This window comes from Magnolia sinica, chromosome 12 (assembly GCF_029962835.1).
Source record: "Magnolia sinica isolate HGM2019 chromosome 12, MsV1, whole genome shotgun sequence".
Classification (NCBI taxonomy): Eukaryota; Viridiplantae; Streptophyta; class Magnoliopsida; order Magnoliales; family Magnoliaceae; genus Magnolia; species Magnolia sinica.
In genome coordinates this window covers 71434931-71459643 of record NC_080584.1, presented here as the reverse complement: position 1 = coordinate 71459643, position 24713 = coordinate 71434931, and the positions used below count along the sequence as shown (strand labels likewise).

Genomic DNA, 24713 nt, shown 5'->3' with positions numbered 1-24713 from the left:
TTCATCTTCACATTGGAAGGTTCTTATTATCTTAAAAATTGATGCTGAACCTCCTTTCTTCTCATTACATATAGGTTTGGCAAACTTTACCTGACTAGGCTTTTAAAAATCATCGAGTTATAGAACTAATACATCTAGCTGTTTATGAAGGATAACTCCAAGACTCCCCAAATTGCTTATTGCAAGGTTTTTTTTTCCCCCTAGTTGTCTGTGCTAAACTGATGGTTATTTACGAGAAACTTCATAAGTAGATCAAATTCATAAACCTAGATCACCCTGCATCTCCATGGTTTCTGTGCAATCTGAATTTATGTCCAGTTCTTTGAATGTTTGTACTGATACAAAATATGTTTCTGTGCATCTCCATGGCTTTTGAGAGATTATTAATTGTGGTATTTTCCTATGCACCCAATATGTGCTGTACACTATAGGGTTTATCTTAGTAAAAGTTAAAACAGTTTATAAGGTAGCCTGAAACTTTCACTCTTGAAAACAGAGTGAAATGCTTATGTCTAATAAGAACTCCTTGTAAGATAATGAAGTGTTCTTGTGCTTCAAGTTTTGCTTGATATGCAGGGCATTTTACGTGGATTTTGTATCACGAGCATGCATTAGTGGTTTCAGCTGCATAGTTTGTGGGCTCATATGTGTTGGAAAATTACAGAACACAAGCAAGTTTGAGTATTCTAGTAACAAAAAATAATATAATAAAACTATGAAGGTATAAAAAATGGTGTGTGCAGACAATAAGCTGTTTCAGCAATCTGAAATGTAAGTCTGTTGGGCTTGGTCTGTTACAGTTTTCAATTTCCCTTTGTTGGTATGGTTGGTAGGATTGAGTCCATGATATTTTGACCCTTGAATAGATGCCAATGCAAACCTTCGTGGGTATTGTAGCTTTGAACCCATGACCTCAATGTTGGTAGTCCAAACAGTAGGAGCACAATGCTTGACCCAATTACCTTCAATATATTACAGCAACTGCATTTGGATGCTTCCATTATTTTCTTATTGGGCTCATGTATCCGTGAAGTGAATTGGCAGGCTGCTCTTGAGGATGCCCATGTTCTGGTTGGTGATGACATCAACTGGGTTTTTAGGCCTTGCCATCAGCTTCACTTCAATGTGGTTTCTTCATCAGACGGGTGCTACTACATACAGGTAAACTAAAGGCCCCAAGTCATTTCATACTACTAGACACATAAAACCGATGTCATGGCTGTAAAGTTAGTCCATATAAAGCTAACTTAACTCTAAACTGAATCCAAACTAATGTTTATTTTCTTTTAGAAAAGGAAAATTACTGCTTCGAGCATCATAATAACTTAACATGACTGCTTAGGCTTCCAGCTTCCTACGCGACATCTCATCTTTACAATGCAGACCCTAAATCATGGGGTTATGATATGTATGGGCCACAATATGTATGGCAGTCACCTGAGCTGGAGGGTTATGAATTTACTTTCTTCATTTTATCTATGGCAAGTGTTACATGTATATATGTTCATCGCATTCGACACATGTAAAAAGGTTATCTAATGATCCTATACTATATATAACTCTAGTAGTTGGAACATTGGGAATTCCAGGTTGGTTCTGTCAGAATTTCTGCCAGTGATGAGTTGTGGGTGGCCTGCTACATCCTTGAGGTATCTGTTAAACTAGAATTTACTTTAATACTAATTACTTTCTTGGTGAATGGCTTGAATCACATGTTTTTGTTTTTATTTTTTATTGAATGGCAGGGAGGGTAGATCACTCTCGTAAGGTCTATATGCTTTCTTTGATCCTTTCTTTATTGGGTTACTGATTTCTGAGCTACTTCATTTACTTACTAGTTGAAATTTCTAGTTTGAATTTAGGCAGTTTGCCCCCACCTTCTCATTTTGCTTCATGGCCTCTCTTCATATATATTGTCATTGAGATATCTAGTTTGAATTTTTTTCAAGCTCCAAAAACCAACTCAACTCTGTCCGAATCCAGTTTCAAGCCGAGGCGAGTCGAGGGAGCTGACCGAGCTAACTCGACTCGTGTACAACTCATGTTCTACTTGCAAGGTAAGTGTGGGGCTAGGAAACCTCCAACCTATGGAGAAAATTTTTAGTTTTACTTTCAATGGTCTTTATTTGTTTGTCCTTTTTATATGATTATTTTCTATATGGACTATATATGTGTTCCTTTCTGAGGAAGTTACTGTTATTTTCATTGTTCACAGATAACTCATTGAAGCGCCAAGACGTTTGGATTTTGTGGTCAATCCATGGTTTCATGGCCATATAAAATGAGAATGGTACGTAATTATCCATCCAAGCTCAAAATTAATTAATTCGCGTTAGTATGATTTATTTCTGATTCTATGTGGAAGTTCCTGACGACAACTTTGTGCTTTTCGGCTTTTCCCTGGCTTTTGCTTTCTTTTTTATTTAACCATTTGTTTGTAGTTGTCAATCAAAAGATTAGGAACTTCCAGTGTATAAGCTTACTCAACCCACACTGAGATCCATCAAATTAATAGTCTGGATGACCACATACACTGCTTGTATGGAACTAACCCAAGACGGTTTTCACACCCCAATGCATCACGGCCCATTACTTTTGTTCTATTTCTGAGTTGTTTTAGCATATATGGTAGCACATCATTTTTGGATTTTAGTTTGTTTATATGTGTGTGTGTGTGTGCGCGCGCGTGTTCTTGGATTCATAGAATCCCCTCAAATGGAGTTCAAAATAGCAACATATTAAGGTATGTCCCTTTCTTAGTTTTTGTTATGTCATAGTTTAAGTATATGAACTGTAATTTGTAATGAATTCCTGCCTGTTGCGTTTTCTCTTTGATAAGAGTGAAGAAGAAGAGTGTGGATTTCACTTTCCGTTCTTTTCTTTATACTTTTAAGTTGTGTTTAATATTGCTCAAGTCAGTAGGGTATAACCCATGTATTGAGGATTTCATGTTTCCATGCTCGGGCTGCCAAGGCTGGTCATGATGTGAGCTTTTGTGTTATTTGGATGGCAAAGAACCATCAATTCCACAAAACAATTGTTAACATTTTTTGTACTTGTTGTTGTTCTTGTTGTTATTGGGGAATGTTGATGAATAGTTATGATTGCTTTTTCATTTTTGATGGTTAAATTCTCCATCACATACCATTAATATCATAATGTTAAGTCAGGAAAATGGCTAGAAATTCTTTTTTTTTTTTTTTTTTTTTTTTGTCTTTGCTGAAATTTTGTCTGACATGTTTTTAATTGTTGTGTTTCAAATGGTTGCAGGGGAAAGGAAGTGCGTTTTGTGCTGGTGGTGATGTTTTAAATATGGCCCATTTCGTAATCACCAGTAGATGTCTCTTTTCTAGCCTGCGACAAATCCTTTAATGATAAGATATAATACATTGCAATAGATTTTTTTTGGTGATATTAAGTCATTTACCGAACGTTTTATGAAACTCAGTTTTGGATCTTTGTTTGATGATTTTTACTCAATTGTCATGGACTACTTTCATTTTTTGGAGAATTGGACATTGTTAATGACAATTGTAATGCTTGGTTTTTTAATTAATCAAATCATGGGAGCTAATGATTCAGGATGTTTGTCAGGCAGGTACACAGTGAAAGAAACACGGCTAAATCTATCTTTAGTCTCAGTTTTGCCTCAATTACCTAAACTGAGACTACAACTCCCGTGGTTAAAGGCTTTAGCCTCGGTTGCTGAGAACGGAGGTTAAAATAGATTTAGCTTCAATTGGAGGCAACTAAGGCTAAAATTTGGATTTAGTCTCAATTGGAAATAATAGAGGCTAAAATTTTGATTTAGCCTCATTTTGAGAAAACTGAAGCTAAAAAGGTTCTTTTAGCCTCACTTGAAGAACCGAGGCTATAAAAGTCATTTTAGACTTGGTTGCTAAAACTAAGGTTAAAGCCTTTAGCCACAGGGGTTTCAACCTCTGTTTGGATAACTGAGGCAAAACGGAAGCTAAAGGCTTTAGCCTCAGTTTTTAACCGTTTTAGCCACTGTTTTGAACCAAGGCTAAAGCCCTCTTTTCTTGTAGTGCCACTATGATGCATGTGTTATATTCATACCATTCATCCATTTCACAAGATCATTTTATCGCATAAGTGAAAACTTTGAGGCAAATTGAAATTTAAGTGAACCAACACCAAAGAAAGGGTTGGAACAATGATGCCCACCTTTAAACCTTCAAAGAGACCAGCAAATAATGTTTATTTGCTATCTAACTTGTTCCTAAGGTCACAAAGACTTGGATGAAGGGACAAAACAAATATGAACTTGATCCAAAACTTATGTGGCTCTCAAGAAGTCCTCAATATTAAGCGTTCAATCCTTTGCTTTCTATGTTGTGGTTCGCTTGAGCCCTATTTCCCCCTCATTATTGGGCTTATGCCCTAAAATGATCTCGCAAAATGAATGTACCGTGTGGATATAACACTTATCATAGTGAGGCACACGTAACTTACATTAGGCAATTCGTTTTTTATGCCCACGATCTTGTCTTGTCGTCTATATTGCCTACGGATGAATTTCTAACTATAGTAAGTTAAGCTGGTCCACCGTGATATTTGTGAGAAATACACTCCATCCAACCTTTTTGTCAGGTCATGTTAAGCCATGGGCTCAAATATAATCTGATCTAAAACTCGTGGGATGTGTGACAAGAAAAGTAGGTAGGGAAATGCTTACCGTTGAAACTATTCTAGTGTCCACCGTGATTCTTATATGCCATCCATACCATTCACAAGTTCATTCCTAACGGGATGAATTGAAAATGCAAAAATATCAACCTCATCCAAAACTTCTGTAGCCCTGCGAAATGTCGAGCAATGGAGGTTCAATCCTCACTTATTCTGTCATGCGGTCAATTTGATTTCCATTAATTAGACAACTAAGAATATTGGGTCAGTGTTATTTTTGTATATGATAAATTAAAAATGAGACCCACAATTTGGTTGGTCTAGATAAATGTAAATCAGTGTAACATATGCAAAGAGGAAGACTGAACATTGAAAATCTACATGGTGGGGAACTAACATTGAAAGTTTACAGGAGTTTACAGTACATGTGCGAACGGCAACCTCACTGGAGTTCTTCAAGTGGGACCCACGTATTATTTATGTAAAATCCACCCCAACTATCAGGTGAATCACCTCAACTTAAGCCCCCCGCCTAAAAATCAACTTCATATGTGATTCAGATGGACTACACGGTTGGAAAGTGTATATGACCATGCTTACACTCTAAACTGTTTCAATGCCTGTAGCCCACCTGAATCGTAGATGGACATGAGTTTTGGAACCACGCATAAGATTTATGTGGAATCTAATGATTGGAGTAAATTTCATATAATTATTATGGTGGGCCCGTAAAAATCAAGCGTGGATGTTTATGCCAACATTTTTCTGTTTGTGTGACCCATTTGAATCAAAACACATCCTGATCATTTGGAAAAGGGCCTAACATGGGATTATGCATATAATGGTTAGATTAGATCTCATACACAACTTCAAGAAATTATAATAAAAAATTATACATCCCATAATTTTTGTAGCTTCTTCTTGGAAGCCGATTGCACAATGTGAGAGACACTTCACCAACTTCGGTTGTGTTTTGTTACCAAGTTCCATTAATCCACAATTGTACTATATACATTGTCCATCCATTTGGCAAGATTAATTTCCAGCATGAATCCAAAAATTAGACAGATCCAAAACTCAAGTGGACCACACCATGTAGAATAGTGGGAGAATCACTACGCCAAAATCACTGATTTGCGATGGACCAAATCCGTCGTAAAACCAAATAAACGATGAACTTCGTCTGTCGCTGGGTCGGTTTTTTTTCAATGGATAAAATCTGTTGTTTAATTTGCAACGGATAAGGTCCGTCGTCTAATAGCGACGGATAAAATCCGTCGTAAAAAATAAAAATTCTTCGGCAACATTCAAGAAATTAGTCATCACTAAAAACATTAGCGACGGATAAGGTCCGTCGCTGATATGAGTAATTGACGGACCTCGAATCCACGTAATGTTCAGAAATTAGCGACGGATTCAGTCCGTCGCTAAAATATCTGTAACTAAAAAAAAATATCGATAAATTATTATTATTATTATTTTAATCTTGCACCTAATAGTCATTCAAAAAATAATTTACACTATTGTTTGATAAGAATTCTATTCACAAATTTGATAACAACTCAATTCAATAAAAAAGGAAATGACCCAAGTGGCCCATTCCAAAAATTGACTTTTAACCCTCCTAACCAAACACTTCCCCGTCTAAACTAGGACCAATACAAAAGAAATTATCCAAAACTTCAACTATTGGCTATGCCTTGCCTTGAATTGGCTACTTAGTATCTTCTCTTGTTCAACCTTCTTTTAAGCCCTTCCTGCATATATTACTAACAACCAGATTCGATCCAAGAAAAGCCTAGTTTAGTCAACCTTTCATATATCACAAATAACCCGCTCAAATCCATGAAAAGTGAATAGTTTAATCAACTGAAACCAATTAACAAAATAAAATATTAGAATTTGGGTCCTTAGGTATTGCCCTTGCTTGTCCTAAGCGCGGCACAGGCCAGAGCTCTGAAGGGACCATCACCGTGTATAGGCTTATCCACACCATCCATCCATTTTTCCATATCATGTTAAGATATAAGCCCAAAAGGGGCAAGTTCAAGGCCCAAGCAGGTACATTGTTGAAACTTTCCTAATGCCCATCGATGTTTATTTGCCATCCAACCTCTTTATAAGGTTTTTGTAAATGAAAGAAAAACAAAAATATCACCATTGAAACTTTTATAAGGCCCATCGTAATGTTTATTTTCCATCCAACTTATTCATAAGGTCATGTGGACCTAAATGAAATAAAACAAAAATATCAATTTATTTCTAAACCTCTTTAACATCATGTTCTTACTCATGCCTTAGTGGTAGACTCACCGGAGTTTCAACACGAGTACCCATTATGGTGAAATCTCACACTCGTGTGAGTTCAGGGTACACACTACTGTGGTTTGAGTGTATGGGTACATGTGAGGTATGTGCAAGGAAAAGAAAAAGAAGAAAAAAAAAAAAAACCTATTTGACATCCAAGAGAATGGAATATGTAGACATGACATAGGTTTTGAATCCTTGGTTGATGTGCTTTGTAAATCTTAGTACTGCCCCAAAAAAGAAAAAGGAAATAAGAAACTACAATGCTATTGAACCTTCAAACCTCTAATTTAATGGACATAGGCAAATGTTCATCAGTATTTAGAGGTTTGAATTAATTCGAGTGGAAATCAGTTTGAAATCTAGTGAACCTCTAATTTGTGTTGGAATGCATTTGAATATCTGATTTTTAAATTATTATTATTTTTTTCAATGGCAAATTTTGTTAATAACATATTTGAATGAATTTGAAACAAGGTACTCAAGAGCTGTTTATCTTTTTCAATTACACTGCAAATACTTATAAATGGACCATCTTTGTTTCTTACCATTGTTTGCTTGATGTAAGAATTTTTGCCTCCAAAACTATGTGAATCCTTCCCCCTAAAATAGAGAATTCATGGATTTCTATACCGATAAAAATTGTAGAGCCCACAGTAATGAATATGTCATATCCATGCCATCCATTTTGTACCGCCAGCTCATTTCAGTGCATAAGAAGAGAGAGAGAGAGAGAGAGAGAGAGAGAGAGAGAGATCTAAAGCTCAAGTGGATCACACCAAATGAAATAATGGTTCTAACAGACTTCAACAGTTGAAAGCCAAAACCTAAGGCCCACATGATGTTTATTTGTCATATAATCTGTTCATAAGGTCATACTAACATGGATATAAAGAGAAAATAGGACCCAACCAAACAACTTTCATAACTCTCTTTCTAAGAGGTACTTTTTAGAGAGATTTTCTTAATCTATATAAAGAGAATGATTACAATCCTCACAACTATATACAATATCTTTTGCCATTTTAAAATTTAGATTACAATAATGCTAGATTACGTGAGATGGAGAGATTATCAGTTGAAGAATCTTGGCCATCTTACCATGTGAAGAGTCCTTATATATTGAAGACTCTTTACCACCAATTTTAGTACGTGAAGTGCTCTTATATTTGGAGGTTGTTATGGAAGAGTCCTCATGTGTTGGTATTCTTTACTTAGTTGAAGAGTCTTGGCATATGTGATCCTATCTCTATAGGATAAAGGTCAAACACAAATATTTGCTTGATTCAAAAGTTTTGTGGCCTCCAAAAGTCTATTTACTATGGTGTAGATTACTGAAGTTTTAAGTTTACCTCAGTTTTAGAGCTAATGTCCTAAGATGAGCTTGCAAACGAATGTAAGGTTAGACTATGACATATACATCATGGTGGGCCCATAGCGCCTTTGTTTTCAATGTTAGCTTTGGGATTTGTGTTGTATCATTAGGTATGAGAATTAATTACTAAAAAACTAATATCATAGCTAATGACTTTTCTGAAAATGGTGGCGACTTATCTTTTTTCTCGTGGCACATATCACACCTTAGATTAAGCTCTAAGTTTATAAAAGCTTTGTAATGAATCCATCTTAGGCCCTTAATTAGGTGTGGATTGTAAACTTCATTTGAAAATTTTTCGCCAGAAATCTCCTACTTCACGAGGAATGTTTATGTTTAAAAGCCTTGTAAGTAGGATCATTGCGTTGTTCTAGATCCAGGCACAACATGGAGTGACACACTGATGGACGGGGTAGATTTCATTCAGATGAAGTTGTCCAACATCAGTGGATAATCACAACCTTTAGTTTATATAAGCATGCAGGATGGGATAGCGTGAGCGGGATCGTCGTTTCAAATCTCCCTGGGTTACGGTGACTCAAAAAAACCCTAGGTCGCGCCCCTCTTTCTTCTCAGTTTTCGTCGCCAACCTCACTTTTGACACTACCACAGAGGATGTTTTCCGTATATTCAGCCGCTTTGGGAAACTGGTGGATGTTTTCATCCCCTGGAACAAATCCCTAAACCGATCCAGAGGTTTTGCCTTCATCAGATTTCGCTACGAACAGGAAGCGCATAATGCAATAAATTGCTTGCACAATCGACACATTGACGGTAGAGTGGTTACTGTCGCCTGGGTGAAGAGCACTGCAGGCAACCTGTCCCATGTGGAGTAGCAACTCGATTCCAGGGAAATAGAACAACTCCAACATCGCCCTCCCCCCCAATCAACCCATATAAACCCTTCAATCCGAACCGATCGGCCACCTCAAGAACGACATCCTCTACGATTCGAACTTTCAGGTCCTTCAGGCCCCACACAGGTAAGATCCTTCTCCCAAGCAGTCCAAAGCAACCATCCTCCGCCGAAATCATCACATTCTCGCTCCTCAGAACAGCAATCCCTACTGAGCTATAACATCAGAGCGGATGATCGGCTCGTGAGTCAGATCAAGCAATCGATGTCATATGCCCTTTCAGCAACAGTGGCAGACGGAAGAACCTCGATTCTTCACCTTATAGATGTATTTCGAAAATCGGCCATTGGCGACTTGCAAGTGGATTTCACAAGGCTCTCCTCTAAACAGTTCCTTTTAAAATTCCAATCACGTCACGATTTGAAAATGTTCGCCTTCGATCACGATCTGCACTTTCAGATGCAGACTCTAAAAGTCAGGCAGTGGGCTCCGGAAGTAGCTGGTCTTCTCCAAGGTACCTGGATCTAATTGATTGGAATCCCCCCGCATGCTTGGCACCCAACTATGATCTTTAACCTCGCCAAGACCTATGGTGAGCTCCTGGAAATTTACCCCATGACTATCCATGGCATTTTCCAAAGTTTTGCCAGAATTAGAATAAAACTCTCCAATCAACACAACATCCATCTCTCTAGGCAACTGATCGTGGAAGGGGCCAGTTACCCTATTTTTGGATTCCTGGAGGACCAAAGACTCTCAACCTACCATTTTCTTCCCTCTCCTAGTAAGCCTTCCCATCCCACTTCCACTAAAGACTGGGTTCTCCAAACCTTTCATCCCCAACATTAGCAAAAAAAAAAATCCCCTTCACCTGCTTGTCAAAATGCCCAGCCTACGTCATCCCCATTAGAGCCTCTAGCCGTTCGATCACTACAGCTATCTCCAATTGCCAACCCAGTTCGAGACCCCCTTTCCTCCCCAACTCATCCTACTGGTGCTCAATCCCATAGACCTCATCCAGTATCAACATCCCAGCCCGTCCAATTCATCTGCTCAGCCTGCAGAATCAGCACTTCTTCTCCCAGTCCGGACCTAGTCCCCCAGCAAAATCCACCCCTGGCTATAGTAGAAGCTTCTGCTACAACTTATCAGGAAGTTTATGACCATAATGGAATAAACCTTCCCCCACCCTCAGCCCCTGCTCCTACAGATATTCATACCATGCCTCATATCAAGCCACTGCCGCAGTTAGACTTGCTACAAGCTAGGAGCAATTCCACCCAGGACAGGATGGTTTCCCCCTCACCCAATCACCCTCTAAAGTCAGGTGCCACCACTCAATCATCCGTTGATAGTCCCCACCATCCTTCAGCTAGAACGGAAGGGGCTTCTCCCCTGTATCTTCATCAAAAAGCGTCAAGTGGACTGTTTGATTCTCCAACTAATGAATTGGGAACTACATTGCAAGAGCTCAGAAGATGGTGAAAGGAAATCAGTGTGAGGATGACTGATGATATGGGCGAAATCTCAGTCGATTTATTCCCTTATTTCTACCAATAGACTCCTATAGACCCCTCCCAGCCTACAGATTCAGGTGATGCTAATCAGACTCGACTGCAACAAGTTCCAAAACACTCTCACAAGAAGCTCCCTTTAACAGCACAGTATAAAATCAGTAAATCCTCAGCTAGGAAAACAACAAATAGGTGTTCCATCATAGTAAGGTACAACAGGCTCCGAAAGCTCAAGAGACGGGCAGTGAACACAGGTTGTGTAACTGATGGATAACGCCATAATTTGGAATGCAATGCGGGCGGGGTTGGGAATGCTCCCACGACTCGTGCGCTCAAGAAGCTAGTGAAAAGGTTCAATCCTCGACTAGTTGCAATTATCGAACTGATGCTCGAGGATGACAGGAGAGCGGCAACGGGTCTGAAGATTGGGTTCCATTCCTCTCTCTAACTCTGATTTAGGAGGAAAAATCTGGATTTTCTATGAGAACCAGCTGAATATTTCTGTCATTTCCGTCTCCAACCAAATGATTACTTTGGAAGCGACCATTCCACCACTTTCCCATCTGATTACTCTCTCAGTAGTATATGGCCAATGCTATAAAATTTAGTGTAGAAGCCTGTGGAATGACCTTTGCTCCCTCAGTTCTAGCATTCAAGGTCTGTGGGCCATTGCTGGAGATTTTAATGCAGTGATGCATAGAGAGGAAAGAAGGGGTATCCGGCCCCCTGATAGCTCGTCCATGTCCAAATTTTCTGATGCAATCAACTCTGCTGGCCTCCTGGACGCGGCTTATAATGGAAACCATTTCGCATGGTGCAATAATAGAGATGGAAATGCCCGGGTTTGGGCCAGACTTGACAGAGTCCTCTTGAATAGCGCGTGGGCCTCCTCATTTCCCAGTTTCCGGGTAGATCACCTGCCCAGAAACAGGTCAGATCACACTCCTTTGCGGCTGTATCTTTCTTCCCAATTGCAGTCCAAGCCAAAACCTTTCCGATTCCTTAGAATGTGGACTCTCCATGAATTGTTCCAGTCGGCGATTTCGAAGGCTTGGGCAAGCGACTGTGCTGCAGAACCCTTCACCAATATTTATCTCAAGCTGAAAAAGACGAAGCAACTGCTAAGATTCTGGAACAAAGAATAGTTTGGGAACATTTTCCAACAAAGTAAAAAGGCAGAAGAGGATTTGGATATCCTTGACAGTAGGATGCAGGATGTCATATCTGAAGATCTCACCAACCAAAGTCTGGATCTAAAACAAAAGCTCAAGAGATTGGAATTAATGGAAGAGATTTTTTGAAAGCAAAAAGCTAGGAACTCTTAGCTAGATTCCATGCGTCAACGATTGAAAAGATAAGAAGATCTACCATTCAAGCTATCACTTTGGAGGATGGATCTACAATATCCAACTTAGATGATATCAAATCGGTGGCGGTGGAATTTTTTCAAGGCCTTTTTCAAGAGGAGGAAGTATCCTTCTCGATTGACTTTGTCCAAAACCTCCCGCGGCGGCTTCAACAACAAGATAATGAATCCTTCCAAAGCCCTCCCACAAAGGAGGTCTTATTCGCTCTCAAGTTGATCCACATTGATGGAGCTGCAGGACCGGACGGTTTCTTTGCTGCGTTTTTCAATAGTTGATGGGGTATTATTGGCGACGATGTTCATAAGGCCGCGCTTGCAATGTTTTCTGGGGAGCCTATCCCTCGAGCCTTCAAATCCATAGTGATTTGCTTGATCCCTAAATCCTCCTTAGTATCAAAGTTCTCAGATTTCAGGCCAATTAGCCTCTGTAACGTAATGTATAAGATTCTTGCAAAAGTCCTGGCTAACCATCTTACCTGTATTTTAGCAAGACTGATTTCTCAGGAACAAGGTGCATTTGTCCAAGGGAGGTACATCGCCAAAAACATCACTTTTGCCCAAGAAGCTATGCGAGAATTAAACAGGAAAACCAGGGGAGGCAATCTTATCCTCAAGATCGACCTCGAAAAGGCGTATGACAGGGTGAATTGGTCTTACCTGAATTAGTCCTTGCGGAAATTTGGTTTCAACGAAAAGAGTGTGCAGCTCCTGGAAGCCAGTTGGGCGAATAATTGGTTTTCCATTCTCATCAACGGTGAGGCTTCTGGATTCTTCAAATCCTCTAGAGGTCTCCGGCAGGGAGATCCCCTCTCCCCGGTGCTTTTCATAATCGCCATGGAAGCATTCTCAGTCAATCTAAAGTCCATATTCGAAGAAGGCCGCTGCATCCCATTCAAATTCCCTCAAGGCAGCTCCTCCTTTTCTCATCTTCTGTATGCGGATGACATGTTGGTATTTCTTAATGCAAGTAAATCTTCGCTTTCCTTGATGAGGGACTACTTGCGTTTCTTCCAAGCTGCCATAGGGCAAAAAATCAATTCCAGCAAGAGTGTTTTTATTGGACCTACGAAATGGACCGTGACGAAAATCAGATCCACGGAGGCAGTGCTAGCTTTCGGCCAAGCGAGTGGTACTTTGAGATATTTGGGAGCTCCCCTGATTAGAGGAAGAATTAAATCCTCTGATTTCCAACCTCTTCAGGATAAGATCAGCAACAAAATCTCTGGTTGGGCAACCAGGCGCATCACTCTGGCGGGTCGAGCGACTCTGATCCGCCATGTTCTTGGTAGCTACCCAATCCATATCATGGCATCTATGCACGTTCCAACATAGGTGATTCAAAATATAAACAGAAAGTTTGCTGATTTTTTTTGGGGATGGGCCGAAGGCAAAAAGAAACTCCACTGGATAGCATGGAAGAAAGTGACCAAGCCTAAAGTGGAGGGAGGTCTAGGAATGCGAAATCTGAAAGAGGTGCTACATGCCCTACGTATGAAGCTTGCGTGGAATGTGAAGTATGGTACAAACAGAGGACCATGGGTGAATCTGATGTAGTCCAAACATTCCAGAGATATTCAAGATGTGTCCATATTGACCGTGCAACCCAATTCTTCCCCAATGTGGCGCAAAATCAGGTGTTTCCTTTGTTCAATTCATGATAATACTCATTGGACAGTGGGTCACGGAGAAGCAAACACCTGGACAGCTAATTGGACTGGTTTGGGGCTGCTGCAACATCACGTTTCAGGCCAAATTCCTCAAGAACTGCAACAGTTGTAGCTAAAAAATAAGCTTGGGAAGTCAGGTCCGCTTCTACCATCCAGGATTTTTGAGTTTCTGCCTCAAGAAATCATTGATGTAATCTTCTCCAAGGGATTCGCCATCACTGAAGATCCGGCGGAATGTGTTTGGCTGCATGACCCATCATGGAAATTCACTCTTAAATCTGCTTGGAAGTTTATTAGGGGAGCTCAACCACACGTATCATGGGGAGATTGGATTTGGTTAGACAATATTCCTCCCAAAGTATCCACATTCATCTGGCATTTGCTACATCTTGCCATCCCTATGGATAGTCGAATTCAAGCTAAAGGAATTGCCCTGCCCTCTAAATGTCGCTGCTGTCTTCAGGACAATGATTCCGTTCCAGACTCGGAATCAATCACTCACCTATTTCTTACGGGATAGCAAGCGGTCCAAATCTGGGCCCATTTCGAGCGTATTTGTGGCGTCTCTTCGATCCCTCATGTCTCTGTGCTCGGGAAAATCAGTCAGTGGCGAAACGCGTCAGTGACAGGTGCTGCCTCTCAGAAGATCAGATCTTCTCTCCCTCTGTAGATTCTCTGGGAACTGTGGAAAGCTAGAAATGAAGCTTCCTTTGGTCAAAAGGTAATGGATGCTCGAAGGTCCATGTATCGGATAAATTGGTGGGCCACCCAGATTATTCAAAACTTCCAGGAACAGGTTTCAGCTACATATTCTAATAGGGTCATCCCTTCCTTCCCTGCGTCCAGGCAAAATAGGTCTACTTTTGTTCTGGTTAAATGGAATCACCCCACTCCAGGATGGGTGAAACTAAACGTAGATGGGTCTGCACAGGGAAACCCGGGACTTTCGAGGAGGAGGAATTTGTACAAAAGACGATGGCTCCTTTGTCTTCGCTTTCTCCGCAAGTTACGGGTTTGGGATAAACAACACTGCAGAATTACGTGCAATCCATGATGGTCTAGAGTTATGCCTTCTTAAAGGAATCAACAGGATAATTGTAGAATCGGATTCAAAGCCAGTAATTGCCATTCTTGTAGGTGAATCAAGATGTCCGTGGAACTGGAAACCTTGGGTAGATAGGATCAACAACTTGCGGTTATCTGGCACTTTCACTTTCCTTCACATTCTCCGCAAAGGGAACGGTCCAGCAGACGGCTTGGCGAAAGTGGGGAGCGAGACTTAGGCGAAAATCTGTCATGATCACTTTGCCTCCCTCCCTAGACAAGCAAAGGGCCTGGTGTTTCTCGACAAGGTAGGCCTTGGTTCAATTCGCACCGCCGATTAGCTCTCCAGATCCCGTGTCCAATGGTTTCCGTTTAGGTACTTTGTTGTACAAAGGAGGTATAAGATAGGTGGCCCGCCCTCTTTTGGCTGTAGGGCCACTCGAAGATGTACATTGTTCCCTCACTTCCTTTTGGTTTAATGAAGTTCTCCTTTAAAAAATAAAAAAAATAAAAATAAAAATAAAAATAAAAGCCTTGTAAGGAACTAGAAACAATGACAATTTTAAACAATATAGAAATGCCAAAAAGATTACTAAGAAAGTAGCAAGTGATGCTAAACTTAAGGCTTATGACGATCTTTACAATAGATTGAGTACAAGAGAAGGTGAGAAAGATATTTTCAAACTTGCAAAAAAATGTGAGAGAGGAAGGTTGGGGACCTAAACCATACTTGATGCATTTAGAGTGATAACCAAGGATACTAGTAAAGGACAATGAGATCAATGAACGATGGAGAAGCTATTTTAAGAACCTTGTTAAATGGTAACCACTCTGATAGCATAAGTATCGATCCCTAGTGGGGGTGGCTAACAGTGAAGTGTGAACTGACGGTGGGGTGTACTAACAAGCTAACAAAAAAAAAAGTACAGATGGAATAATATACTCAAAGACATTAGAGACCAATGATACTTCTATAAGATAAGGACATCTAAAGTAAAAGAAGCTTTGCGAAAAAGAAAATGAACATAATTCAAAATACAACTCATTTCTAAATGTAGAATCAAAGCAAAAGAACTGATAACCTGAGTTGTTTTCCTGCAACCAGTCTCACTAGATAACAGCACCACCTATTCTCCATACATAAATAGATAAACAAAAATTAGAGCATGACATTGAATAACATTGAATCCTCCTTTCACCAGTAGTAACAAAAAGAAAATGCTCAATACAAGTGTAACAGGTTTATCCTCCTTTCTTTTTATTAAGCATGGTGATGGGGATATTCTTTTCTAACATATGGGTGTAATCTATTTAGTCCCATACATTTTTTTCATATAAATTTTTTATTTTTTCTAAAAACATAAATTTTAGAAAGAAAATATGAAAATGGTTCCCATAGACAATTGATGTGTGGGGTCCACTACAACGCTTTGTGAATTAAGCTTAACCTACAACACGATGTGCGGATCTACTCTAATGTGTGCATGTCATCCAATCCATCTAGGATGAATGGACATGCCAAGAGATCAGGCCATTCCAAAACTCAAATGAGCTTAACCAAGTGGTTTTAGGCATGTAAATCGATTGTTGCAATAGAATTTCAACCATTTTCTTAAATCTCTGAAAATAAGTAATCAGACTTGTGCAGTAATAGATCCAAGTAAAGCAAGAATAGTCGGTGGCCCACCTGAGTTATTGTACACATAAATATACTTATTAGATTAGAGAAGTTCATTAGATAATGTTCCAATAATATCATCATTTGGCATATTTCTTTCGATATCGTTGTGAGATTTTCAAAATCTCAACAATATCTCTCCTTGACTAAAAGTAACCAATTATAGCTTTAAACTAAAATTCAACCCTTAAAATAATTGAATTTTGGGATTGTTTGATTGTAAATACTATATAAAAGCTCATTATTAATTTTTAACCTTGTTTGAAATTTGATGAATGTTTTTGCCTTGAAAATTGGCATGAAAGGGATGACTTAAATTTGTAGGCCCCACTATGATATTTGTGACATATCCATTTCGTCCATCTGTTTTACAGAAGCATTTTAGGGCATGATCCCAAAATTAAGGCAAATCCAAAGCTCAAGTGGCCCGTACCATAGGAAATAGTAGCCTAAAATGTCTATAGTGGAAAGCTATTTCTTTTACCAGGCTCATATTAACGTTTGTTTGTCATTCAACTTATTCATAAGCTCATACATACATAGATAAAGGGAAAACACAAATATCAGCTTGATCCAAAACTTTTGAAGGCCTAAGAAGGTTTTAAAGACAAGCATTGGATTTCAACTATTTCTAACTGTGTAATCAACTTGAGCTTTGGATCTATCTCATGTTGGACTCATGCCATAGAATCATATGGCATAATGGATGGATACCGTTTGTACATTCCGGTGGGCTCTATATTTATTTTGCACCCCTCCATAGTCTTAACTTTCAAAAAGCTAGTTGTCAAAGGTATGCATGGGAATTGCCATGGTAATTACATAGGTAAATAATTATTACCTATTTTAAAAGTATTTACAAAGGAAATAAAAATCAAACATTTATTTGTAAAATCTTTCAAAATCAATGAAACATGGTTAACTACATAGATATAATAGAGCTTTTCGATAGTTTTCCAACAATATCTAACATACATGGTTTAATAAATAGCTGCAAGGTCATCATCATTGAAGCGACTTAAAGCAGGCATTAGGCAGTTTTTATCCCTAAGCCCATAATTATTTCTTTCGATCCGGGCCTTCCATAAGGTTGTCATTGCCCTATCCTACACTATCTTTGCTATAATAGCCGCTAGTGTTATGACCAGACCATGGCCAATTCTATTATAGTAATTCTTTTTTCTAGTAAGTACATCAATGGTAGAAGGATAATTTTTTTTTTCTTCTAAAAATCCTTTCACCTGTATGGACTATTTGTTAGGTCCACTATTTCTAGGATCCCTGAAAAAATCGCACCTGCAAGGTGATCCAAACCTTCCAGTCGGTTGCATACAAAATGGATGGTCGGATCACACATACAAGATAGGTTTGCTCACAGATGTTTAAGGCCATTCTTTTGCTGTAATGTTTCAACTGTTGTGAAAGAACAGTGAACTAACTTAATGGAAGGTACATATACATACAGGTGATGTAAATGGCAACAAAACCCAAGCTCAGAATTCCACAAATACTAAGATCTCTGACAAAACCAACAAAACCCATCACCCAAACACATGATCCAGAGGTACCCAAACATGAGTTTTTTTATTTGCACCCACTATTTTGATATACACATACACAAAGTGCATGCCTACATTGCAATGCCAATGAGTCCCCAAAGGGGGTGTATCTTCAAACCAAAAGGTGTAAATATCAATTCCCAAACAAAGAACAGAAAACCCACATCTGACAAAAAGTGAATGACAACATTGCCACATAGAGGGTGTATCTATCAAAACCAAGGGTGTGTAAATATCATTTCCAAAACCAAGTACACATAAACCCATATCTGACAAAACAAAGTGCATGGCAACATTACAATGACAATGAGTTCAAAAAGGGGGTGTATCTATCAAAACCAAGGGGCTGAAAATATCAATTCCCAAACAATTACACATAAACCCAACACCCTAAAAAACAGGGGGTTTCCAATCATGGGGGTTCTGAATCTAGGGGGTTTCCAATCATGGCGCTGGGAGAGAGAGATTGAGAGATGAATGAAGAGGAAAAAAAGAAAAAGAAGATGAATGAACGATCTAGCATTTTGATCGAAATGCATGCAAGAGATTTGGTAAGGATAGTAAGGAGAAGAAAAGGAAGAGATGGATTAGAGAAATCTGTTGTAATACAATTCGAGGGAGGGATGAAATAGGAAAGTAGAATATACCTCAGTGGAGGTGAAACGGAACGTAGGGCCTTCTGTTTAAAGGTGATGGTCGATGGACGATGACGCTCCAATGGCTCAGGGAGGATTTCTCGATGGAACATGAGGGAAAAGTGGAAGACATGGAAAAGAGGAGCGGGCGTAGGATGGTTTTCCTGTTGAAAATAAGATAAAATTTTCACATCCATATATTGTGAGTTTACCACAATTTATAACACAAGCTCTATTAATGGTCGTACATGCATGGGACTATTTTATACATGGTTAAGATTTTTTACATAATAAAATTATAAATATTTAATATTTTCATCTAGACTGATTATTTGGATGGTTTGGATAACTCTGTATCTCAGCCACTATTGTTATGGACGAGTCACCACAACTTTACATAAAATACAAGACTTACAATGCAAAACTTGGATTCAAAATGGTAAGTTGACGTTTGGACCTGGCATCGCTCTATGAGCCCCACCATGATAGAATTGTTTCATCCACGCCATCCATCCATTTCAAGACATCATTTTGTATAAGGTCCCGAAAAACTAGATTGAAATAAATCTTGGGTGGACCACACAATCAGAGAACATTATTGGTTGGACGTACATGGGTCCAATGGAGCTTTGGATTTAAATCTTGGGTGGACCACACAATCTTTGGATTTAACTCGTTCTTTGGATATTGCCTTAAAATGATCTTTCCAAATGGATGGAAAGTGTTGATACAAAACGTACATCATGGTGGGGCTTACGGAGTTTGCTGATGTCACTTCAGTAGCTAGGCTCCGGACGCGGATTTCCTGCAAAAGTCTTTCGCAGGAACTTCCTGCGTAAGAATGTTGGGTGGGGCCCACCGAGATATTTTGGAGAAATACAATCCGTTCATCCATTTTAGGAGATCATTTTAGGACACGTGACCAAAAAATTAGGTGGATCCAAAACTCAAGTGAGCCACAAGAGAGGAAACAATGGGGATTCGGTGAGCACCATTGAAACATTCTTATGGACATGAAAGTTTCGTATCAGGATATTTTTTCGGTTCGTTCACTTTATCCTATTGAGAGTGACCTTATAAACGGTTTGGATGGCCCATAGACATCATAATGGAGCCCAGGAAGGTTTCAACAGTACAAATTTATTTCCCCAATTTTTCCTCTTATGTGACTCAATTGAGTTGTGGATCCACTCATTCAGACGTCGTACAATGAGCTATAAAAACATATGGACGGGGTGGATTGATCAAAAATATCACGGTGGGCCCCACCCAGCATCCTTGCGCAGGAACTTGCTGCGAATACCTTTCGCAGGAAATCCGCGCCCCTAGTCTCCCTAGCACCAGCCCCTTGGCTGGTGGTCGGTGCTCTGTGGGCCCCACCATAATGTATGTATTTCATCCATTATGTTCATTCATTTTTAAATATCATTTTAGGAATTTATTCCAAAAATGAGAGGTATATAAATCTCAGGTGGACCACACCACATGAAAATAACAGTGATTGGATATTCATCATTAAAATCCTCCTAAGGCCCACTGTACTGTTTATTTGACATCCAATCTGTTTATTAGGTCATGTAGGCCTAAATGAAGGGGAAAAACAAAAATCACCTGGATCCAAAACTTTCATGGCCCCCGAAACGTTTTTAATGGTTGACGCTCATTAAACACTGTTTCCTGTAATATGGTCCATTTCAGATTGGTATATACCTCATTTTTGGTCTCATGTTGTAAGATGATCTTTAAAAATAGATGGACGGCATGGATGAAACACATACATCGTGGTGGGGCCCACAGAGCACCGACCACCAGCCATGGGCGGCTGCCAAGGGGAGTAGCTAATCAATTCCCCTTATTTGTAGCGTGGTCCATTTAATCTTTGGATATGATTCATTTTTTGGATAATTCTTTAAAATGATCTCGAAAAATGTATGAACGATATGGATTGATTCCAAATTTTCAGTAAATCCAAAACTCAAGTGGACCATGCCACATGGAACAGTGGGAATAATGATTTCCACGTTGATACCTTCTTTGGGCCCACAGTAATGTTTTTTTGCCATCCAACCTGTTCATAATATCAAAAATATATGAATGAAGATAAAACACAAACATCAGCTTGATCCAAAACTTTTATGGCCTCTAAGAATTTTTCAATGGTAGAGGTTCAATCACACTATTTCCTGTGGTTTGGTCCACTTGAGCTTTGGATATGCTTCCTTTTTGTTCTTTAGACCTCGGAGTGGATAAAATAAATAAATAACGACGGACCCCACAGAGTTTACTCTGGTAAGGGTAATCAGTAACTCACCTACATATAGTAGAGAGGGGTTTCCTTGAAACATTCATAATCATATATTGGGCCTGCCTAAATGTGATTCACATATCCAACCCACTCATTATGTGTGTCCCACTTGGATGAGGGGTCCGATCAAGTTTCAGTTGCATCCAAAACTCATGTGGGCCCCACCAAGTGCTTTTATATTTTTTAGGATGTCTTCACATGGTTTTAGATGGTATGGCCCACCTGAGTTTTGTATACGGATGATTTTTGAGATATCTCATAACCTAAAGGGGACACATCAAGTGCATGGTGTTGATGTTCGACACACATCATGATGGGGCCCACAAAACTTACTAACATCAATTTTTAGGTTCTCACGATGTTACTAAGTTGGGTCATAATTTTGACTAGAATATTTGGCTCAATTTACATGTTTGGTCCATTCACTCTATTGATCAATACCCACAATTTGACTAGTTACTCGCCTCGATCAAGCTACACATGAGGAAGATATTGGGCATACAAGATTGATCAACAATTTGAGTGAAATTTGATTTTAATGTTTAAAGGTTCAATTAGTGGATGTACCTAATAATTTATTAACAAATATTTTTTATTTCACAGATAAATTTCAATTTCTATATAAAAATAACATTTTTTTTCAAAATGTATATTTTTTTACTCTTAATTTTTCTTTGAAAACTTTTAACAAAATATCATTTTTATTATAAAATATTTCAAAAAAATTAAAATATAAATTCTGAATTTTTATTTTCAAAATCTCAAAAAATTTCCTAAATTTTATTTTTTATTTTCCCAAAAATTCTAAAATACCTATTTTTTTTCTTTAAAAGCATCATTTGTTTTCAACTTTTCAATTTTCTTTTTTAAAATTATATATATATATATATATATATATATATATATATATATATATATATATATATATATATATATATATATATATATATATTCAAAATCTCATTGTTTTTATAAAATATTATGGTGGGGCCCACATTGTGAAAATTTTCACATTTAAAATTTTTTTTATTTTCTTTTTCAAGATATTAATTTTTTCTCAAAATCAAATGCTTTTTTTTTCAAATTTATCAACTTTATTTAAAATTCTTTTTCCCACAAAATAGATTTTTATTAAATCACTATTTTTATTATTTCAAAATCTAATTTATTTTCTCAAACATTGTTAAATTTTTTAAACTTCTCAATATTCTTTTTCATGTGATATTACAAATCATTTAAATATTAATTTTAAATTAAAAAATAAAAATAAAAATTTCACTCATTTGATATAAAAACAAAATAAATTTTCTTTTTGCATTCAATCAATTGTTAAAAAATAATCTTAGTACAAATATGTACAATTAAACCACTGAAATTCTATTAAAAAACAATTATTAGACTAAAAAAAAACTTAATTTTCCACCATGTTCCTATAAAAATGAAAAAAATTAATGTTAAAAGGCAAAAGTACTTTACGACGGACATGATCCGTCGCAAAAGTCCTTTTACGACGGACCATGATCTGTCGCAAAAGCAACTGAAAAGCGCGTCATTTGGTGTTTTGGGCGAGAATTTACGACCGTCACAAAATCAAATTTTGCGACAGATTTTGTCTGTCGCCTACTAATGACGGACCAAAATCCGTCGTAAATCAGATTTTGGTCTGTTGCTAAATTTAGCGACGTTTAGACTACGGATTTTCGACAAACACGGGCTTAGCGATGGACCTTTTCCATTAGTGACAGATTAGATCCGTCGTTAAACTAAGAGATTTCGTCCGTCGCAAAAATACATTGCAAATTGCCGATCTTGGCATAGTGAATGACATGCCTAGATGAAACCTTCCTAAGGCATACCATGATTTTTGTTCACAATCCAACCTATTCATAAGGTCACACAAACCTGGATGAATGGAGAAAACAAATATCATCTTGATCCAAAACTTTTACGCCACTAAGAAGTTTTCAATGCTTGGCAATCAATTTCCATTGCTTTCTATTGTTGAGCTTTGGATCTGCTTCGTTTTTGGGCTCGTAACCTAGGAACTTAGATGCTAGCAAAAGTAAAGAGGATGGTAGAGTCGTACACAACTCTTTCCAATTGGTTACAGCCGGTTTTGCCGGTTTAGCAACTTGATTACAATGGGCATTTACATCGTATATTTTCAAAATGTTATGCGACAGCTGACGAGGAGACACGACTTAACCTCACAATAGCCTTGCATATGCTCGACTAGGGGTGCACATGGGTCGGTTTGGTCCGATTCTGGGGTGAAACTAGAACCGTACCGTTCCTGACGATTCTACAGTTTTTAGAACCGGAACCGGACCATTAGCACCCTAGAATCGAATCGGAACTGGACCGTGAAAAACGGTTCGGTTCCGGATCGGTTCCATGGTTCTAGGCCACCTTTTATCTAGGGTTTTGAAAAGGGGGCACTCAGAAGAATCAGAGATTGGAAAGAACGAGATCAGCTGATTTCTCATTTATTTTCTGGAAATTCAATAAGATAAAATCTCAAAGCCTAAGCAAGCTCTTACATTGTTGCGGCGTCTTCTATCCACAAAAAACCCCCCTACGAAGATAAATTGGGAGAAGCTCATGAAAATGGCCGGTGCCGTTTGCACTGGTGGAAAGGGAAGCAGTGAAGAAGAATAAGGTTGTTCACAAGACCACAACAATAGATGACAAAAGGCTTCAGAGCACCCTGGAGAGAATAGGGGTGAATGCAATCCCAGCCATTGAGGTAGTCAATATCTTCAAGGATGATGTTGTCATTCAATTTCAGAACCCAAAAGTGTAAGCCTCAATCGCTGCCAATACAAGGGTGGTTAACGGTTCTCCTCAGACGAAAAAGCTTCAAGATCTACCACCTGGGATCATCAATCAATTAGGGCCTGACAACTTGGATAATCTGAGGAAGCTTGCAGAGCAGTTCCAGAAGCAGGCACCAGGTGTCGTCCCCACAGAGCCAGATGACGATGATGATGTGCCAGAGCTTGTACTTGGAGAGACATTTGAAGCAGCCGCAGATGATGGCAAAGCTTCTTAAGAGTTTTCAAGGGAGTTTTTATTCTTCATTTTTACCTACCTTGTTAAGTTTTTATTACTGCTCTCGAAATACTGAAGACAAAAAGTAGGTATTTTGGTGTTGTTAGAAACCATGGTAGAGTTTCTACGGTTCGGTTCAACGGTTTGGATCGGTTCTACAGGGCCCTGAACTGGAACCGATCCGTAATCAACAATTTTAGGAATTTTGGAACCGGAACCGGACCATTAGCATCCTATAACCAAACCAAACCAGACCGATCCAACAATTTCGGTCTGGTTACACGGATCCAACGGTTCGATGTGCACCCCTACGCTCGACCGTATAGTACCATTTCCCATATATATATATAATGGTACTAGCCTTAATATAAGGTCGAGACGTGTCTTATAATCCATCGTTCCAGCTTTAGAAAAGGCAAAATGGATAATTCTGTTATTAGGTTCCGTGAGCTCCACCAAGATGCGTATGCTGTATCTGTACCATTTATTCGTTTGGAATAATCATTTTACAACACCAGCCCAAAACCTCAAGTAGATCCACAGCTTAAATGAACCACACCATAGAAAGTAGTGGGGACGCCGAGGCCCATCATGATGTGTTTTTTTTTTCCATCCAACCTGTTAATAATGTCACACATATCTATACAAAGGGGTATAATAAATATTTTCTGGGCCCCAAAAAAATCTCAATGATAAGCATTCAATCCC

At 38.7% G+C, this 24713-nt stretch overlaps 1 protein-coding gene and 1 pseudogene across 5 annotated transcripts; both read left to right on the top strand.

Moving 5' to 3' along the window:
* The first annotated feature begins 229 nt into the window (after nucleotides 1–229).
* LOC131221654 (uncharacterized) lies at nucleotides 230–3581 on the top strand. Of its 5 annotated transcripts, none has more exons than XR_009159509.1 (4): nucleotides 230–1161; nucleotides 2216–2290; nucleotides 2705–2743; nucleotides 3271–3581. XR_009159509.1 is itself a non-coding variant. In XM_058216951.1 (3 exons), the coding sequence occupies exons 1-3, from the start codon at nucleotides 946–948 to the stop codon at nucleotides 1752–1754; spliced, it is 285 nt and encodes a 94-aa protein (XP_058072934.1). In that variant the 5' UTR covers nucleotides 231–945; the 3' UTR covers nucleotides 1755–1883. The 5 variants fall into 5 exon arrangements, 2 of the variants coding, with proteins under 2 accessions (XP_058072934.1, XP_058072933.1); XR_009159510.1 differs by lacking the exon at nucleotides 230–1161 and adding an exon at nucleotides 1931–2057; XR_009159511.1 differs by lacking the exon at nucleotides 2705–2743.
* A 14316-nt stretch (nucleotides 3582–17897) lies between these two features.
* On the top strand, nucleotides 17898–24062 carry LOC131220232 (nascent polypeptide-associated complex subunit beta-like; annotated as a pseudogene).
* Nucleotides 24063–24713: the final 651 nt, after the last annotated feature.

What these genes read in the sequence shown, in the direction of transcription:
- LOC131221654 (XM_058216950.1), top strand. Translation starts at nt 946, where the DNA reads ATGCTTGACCCAATTACCTTCAATATATTACAGCAACTGCATTTGGAT. An exon ending in ACGGGTGCTACTACATACAG is followed by an intron (nt 1,162 to 1,589) that starts GTAAACTAAAGG and finishes TGGGAATTCCAG; the next exon opens with GTTGGTTCTGTCAGAATTTC. An exon ending in TGGCCTGCTACATCCTTGAG is followed by an intron (nt 1,650 to 3,270) that starts GTATCTGTTAAA and finishes AAATGGTTGCAG; the next exon opens with GGGAAAGGAAGTGCGTTTTG.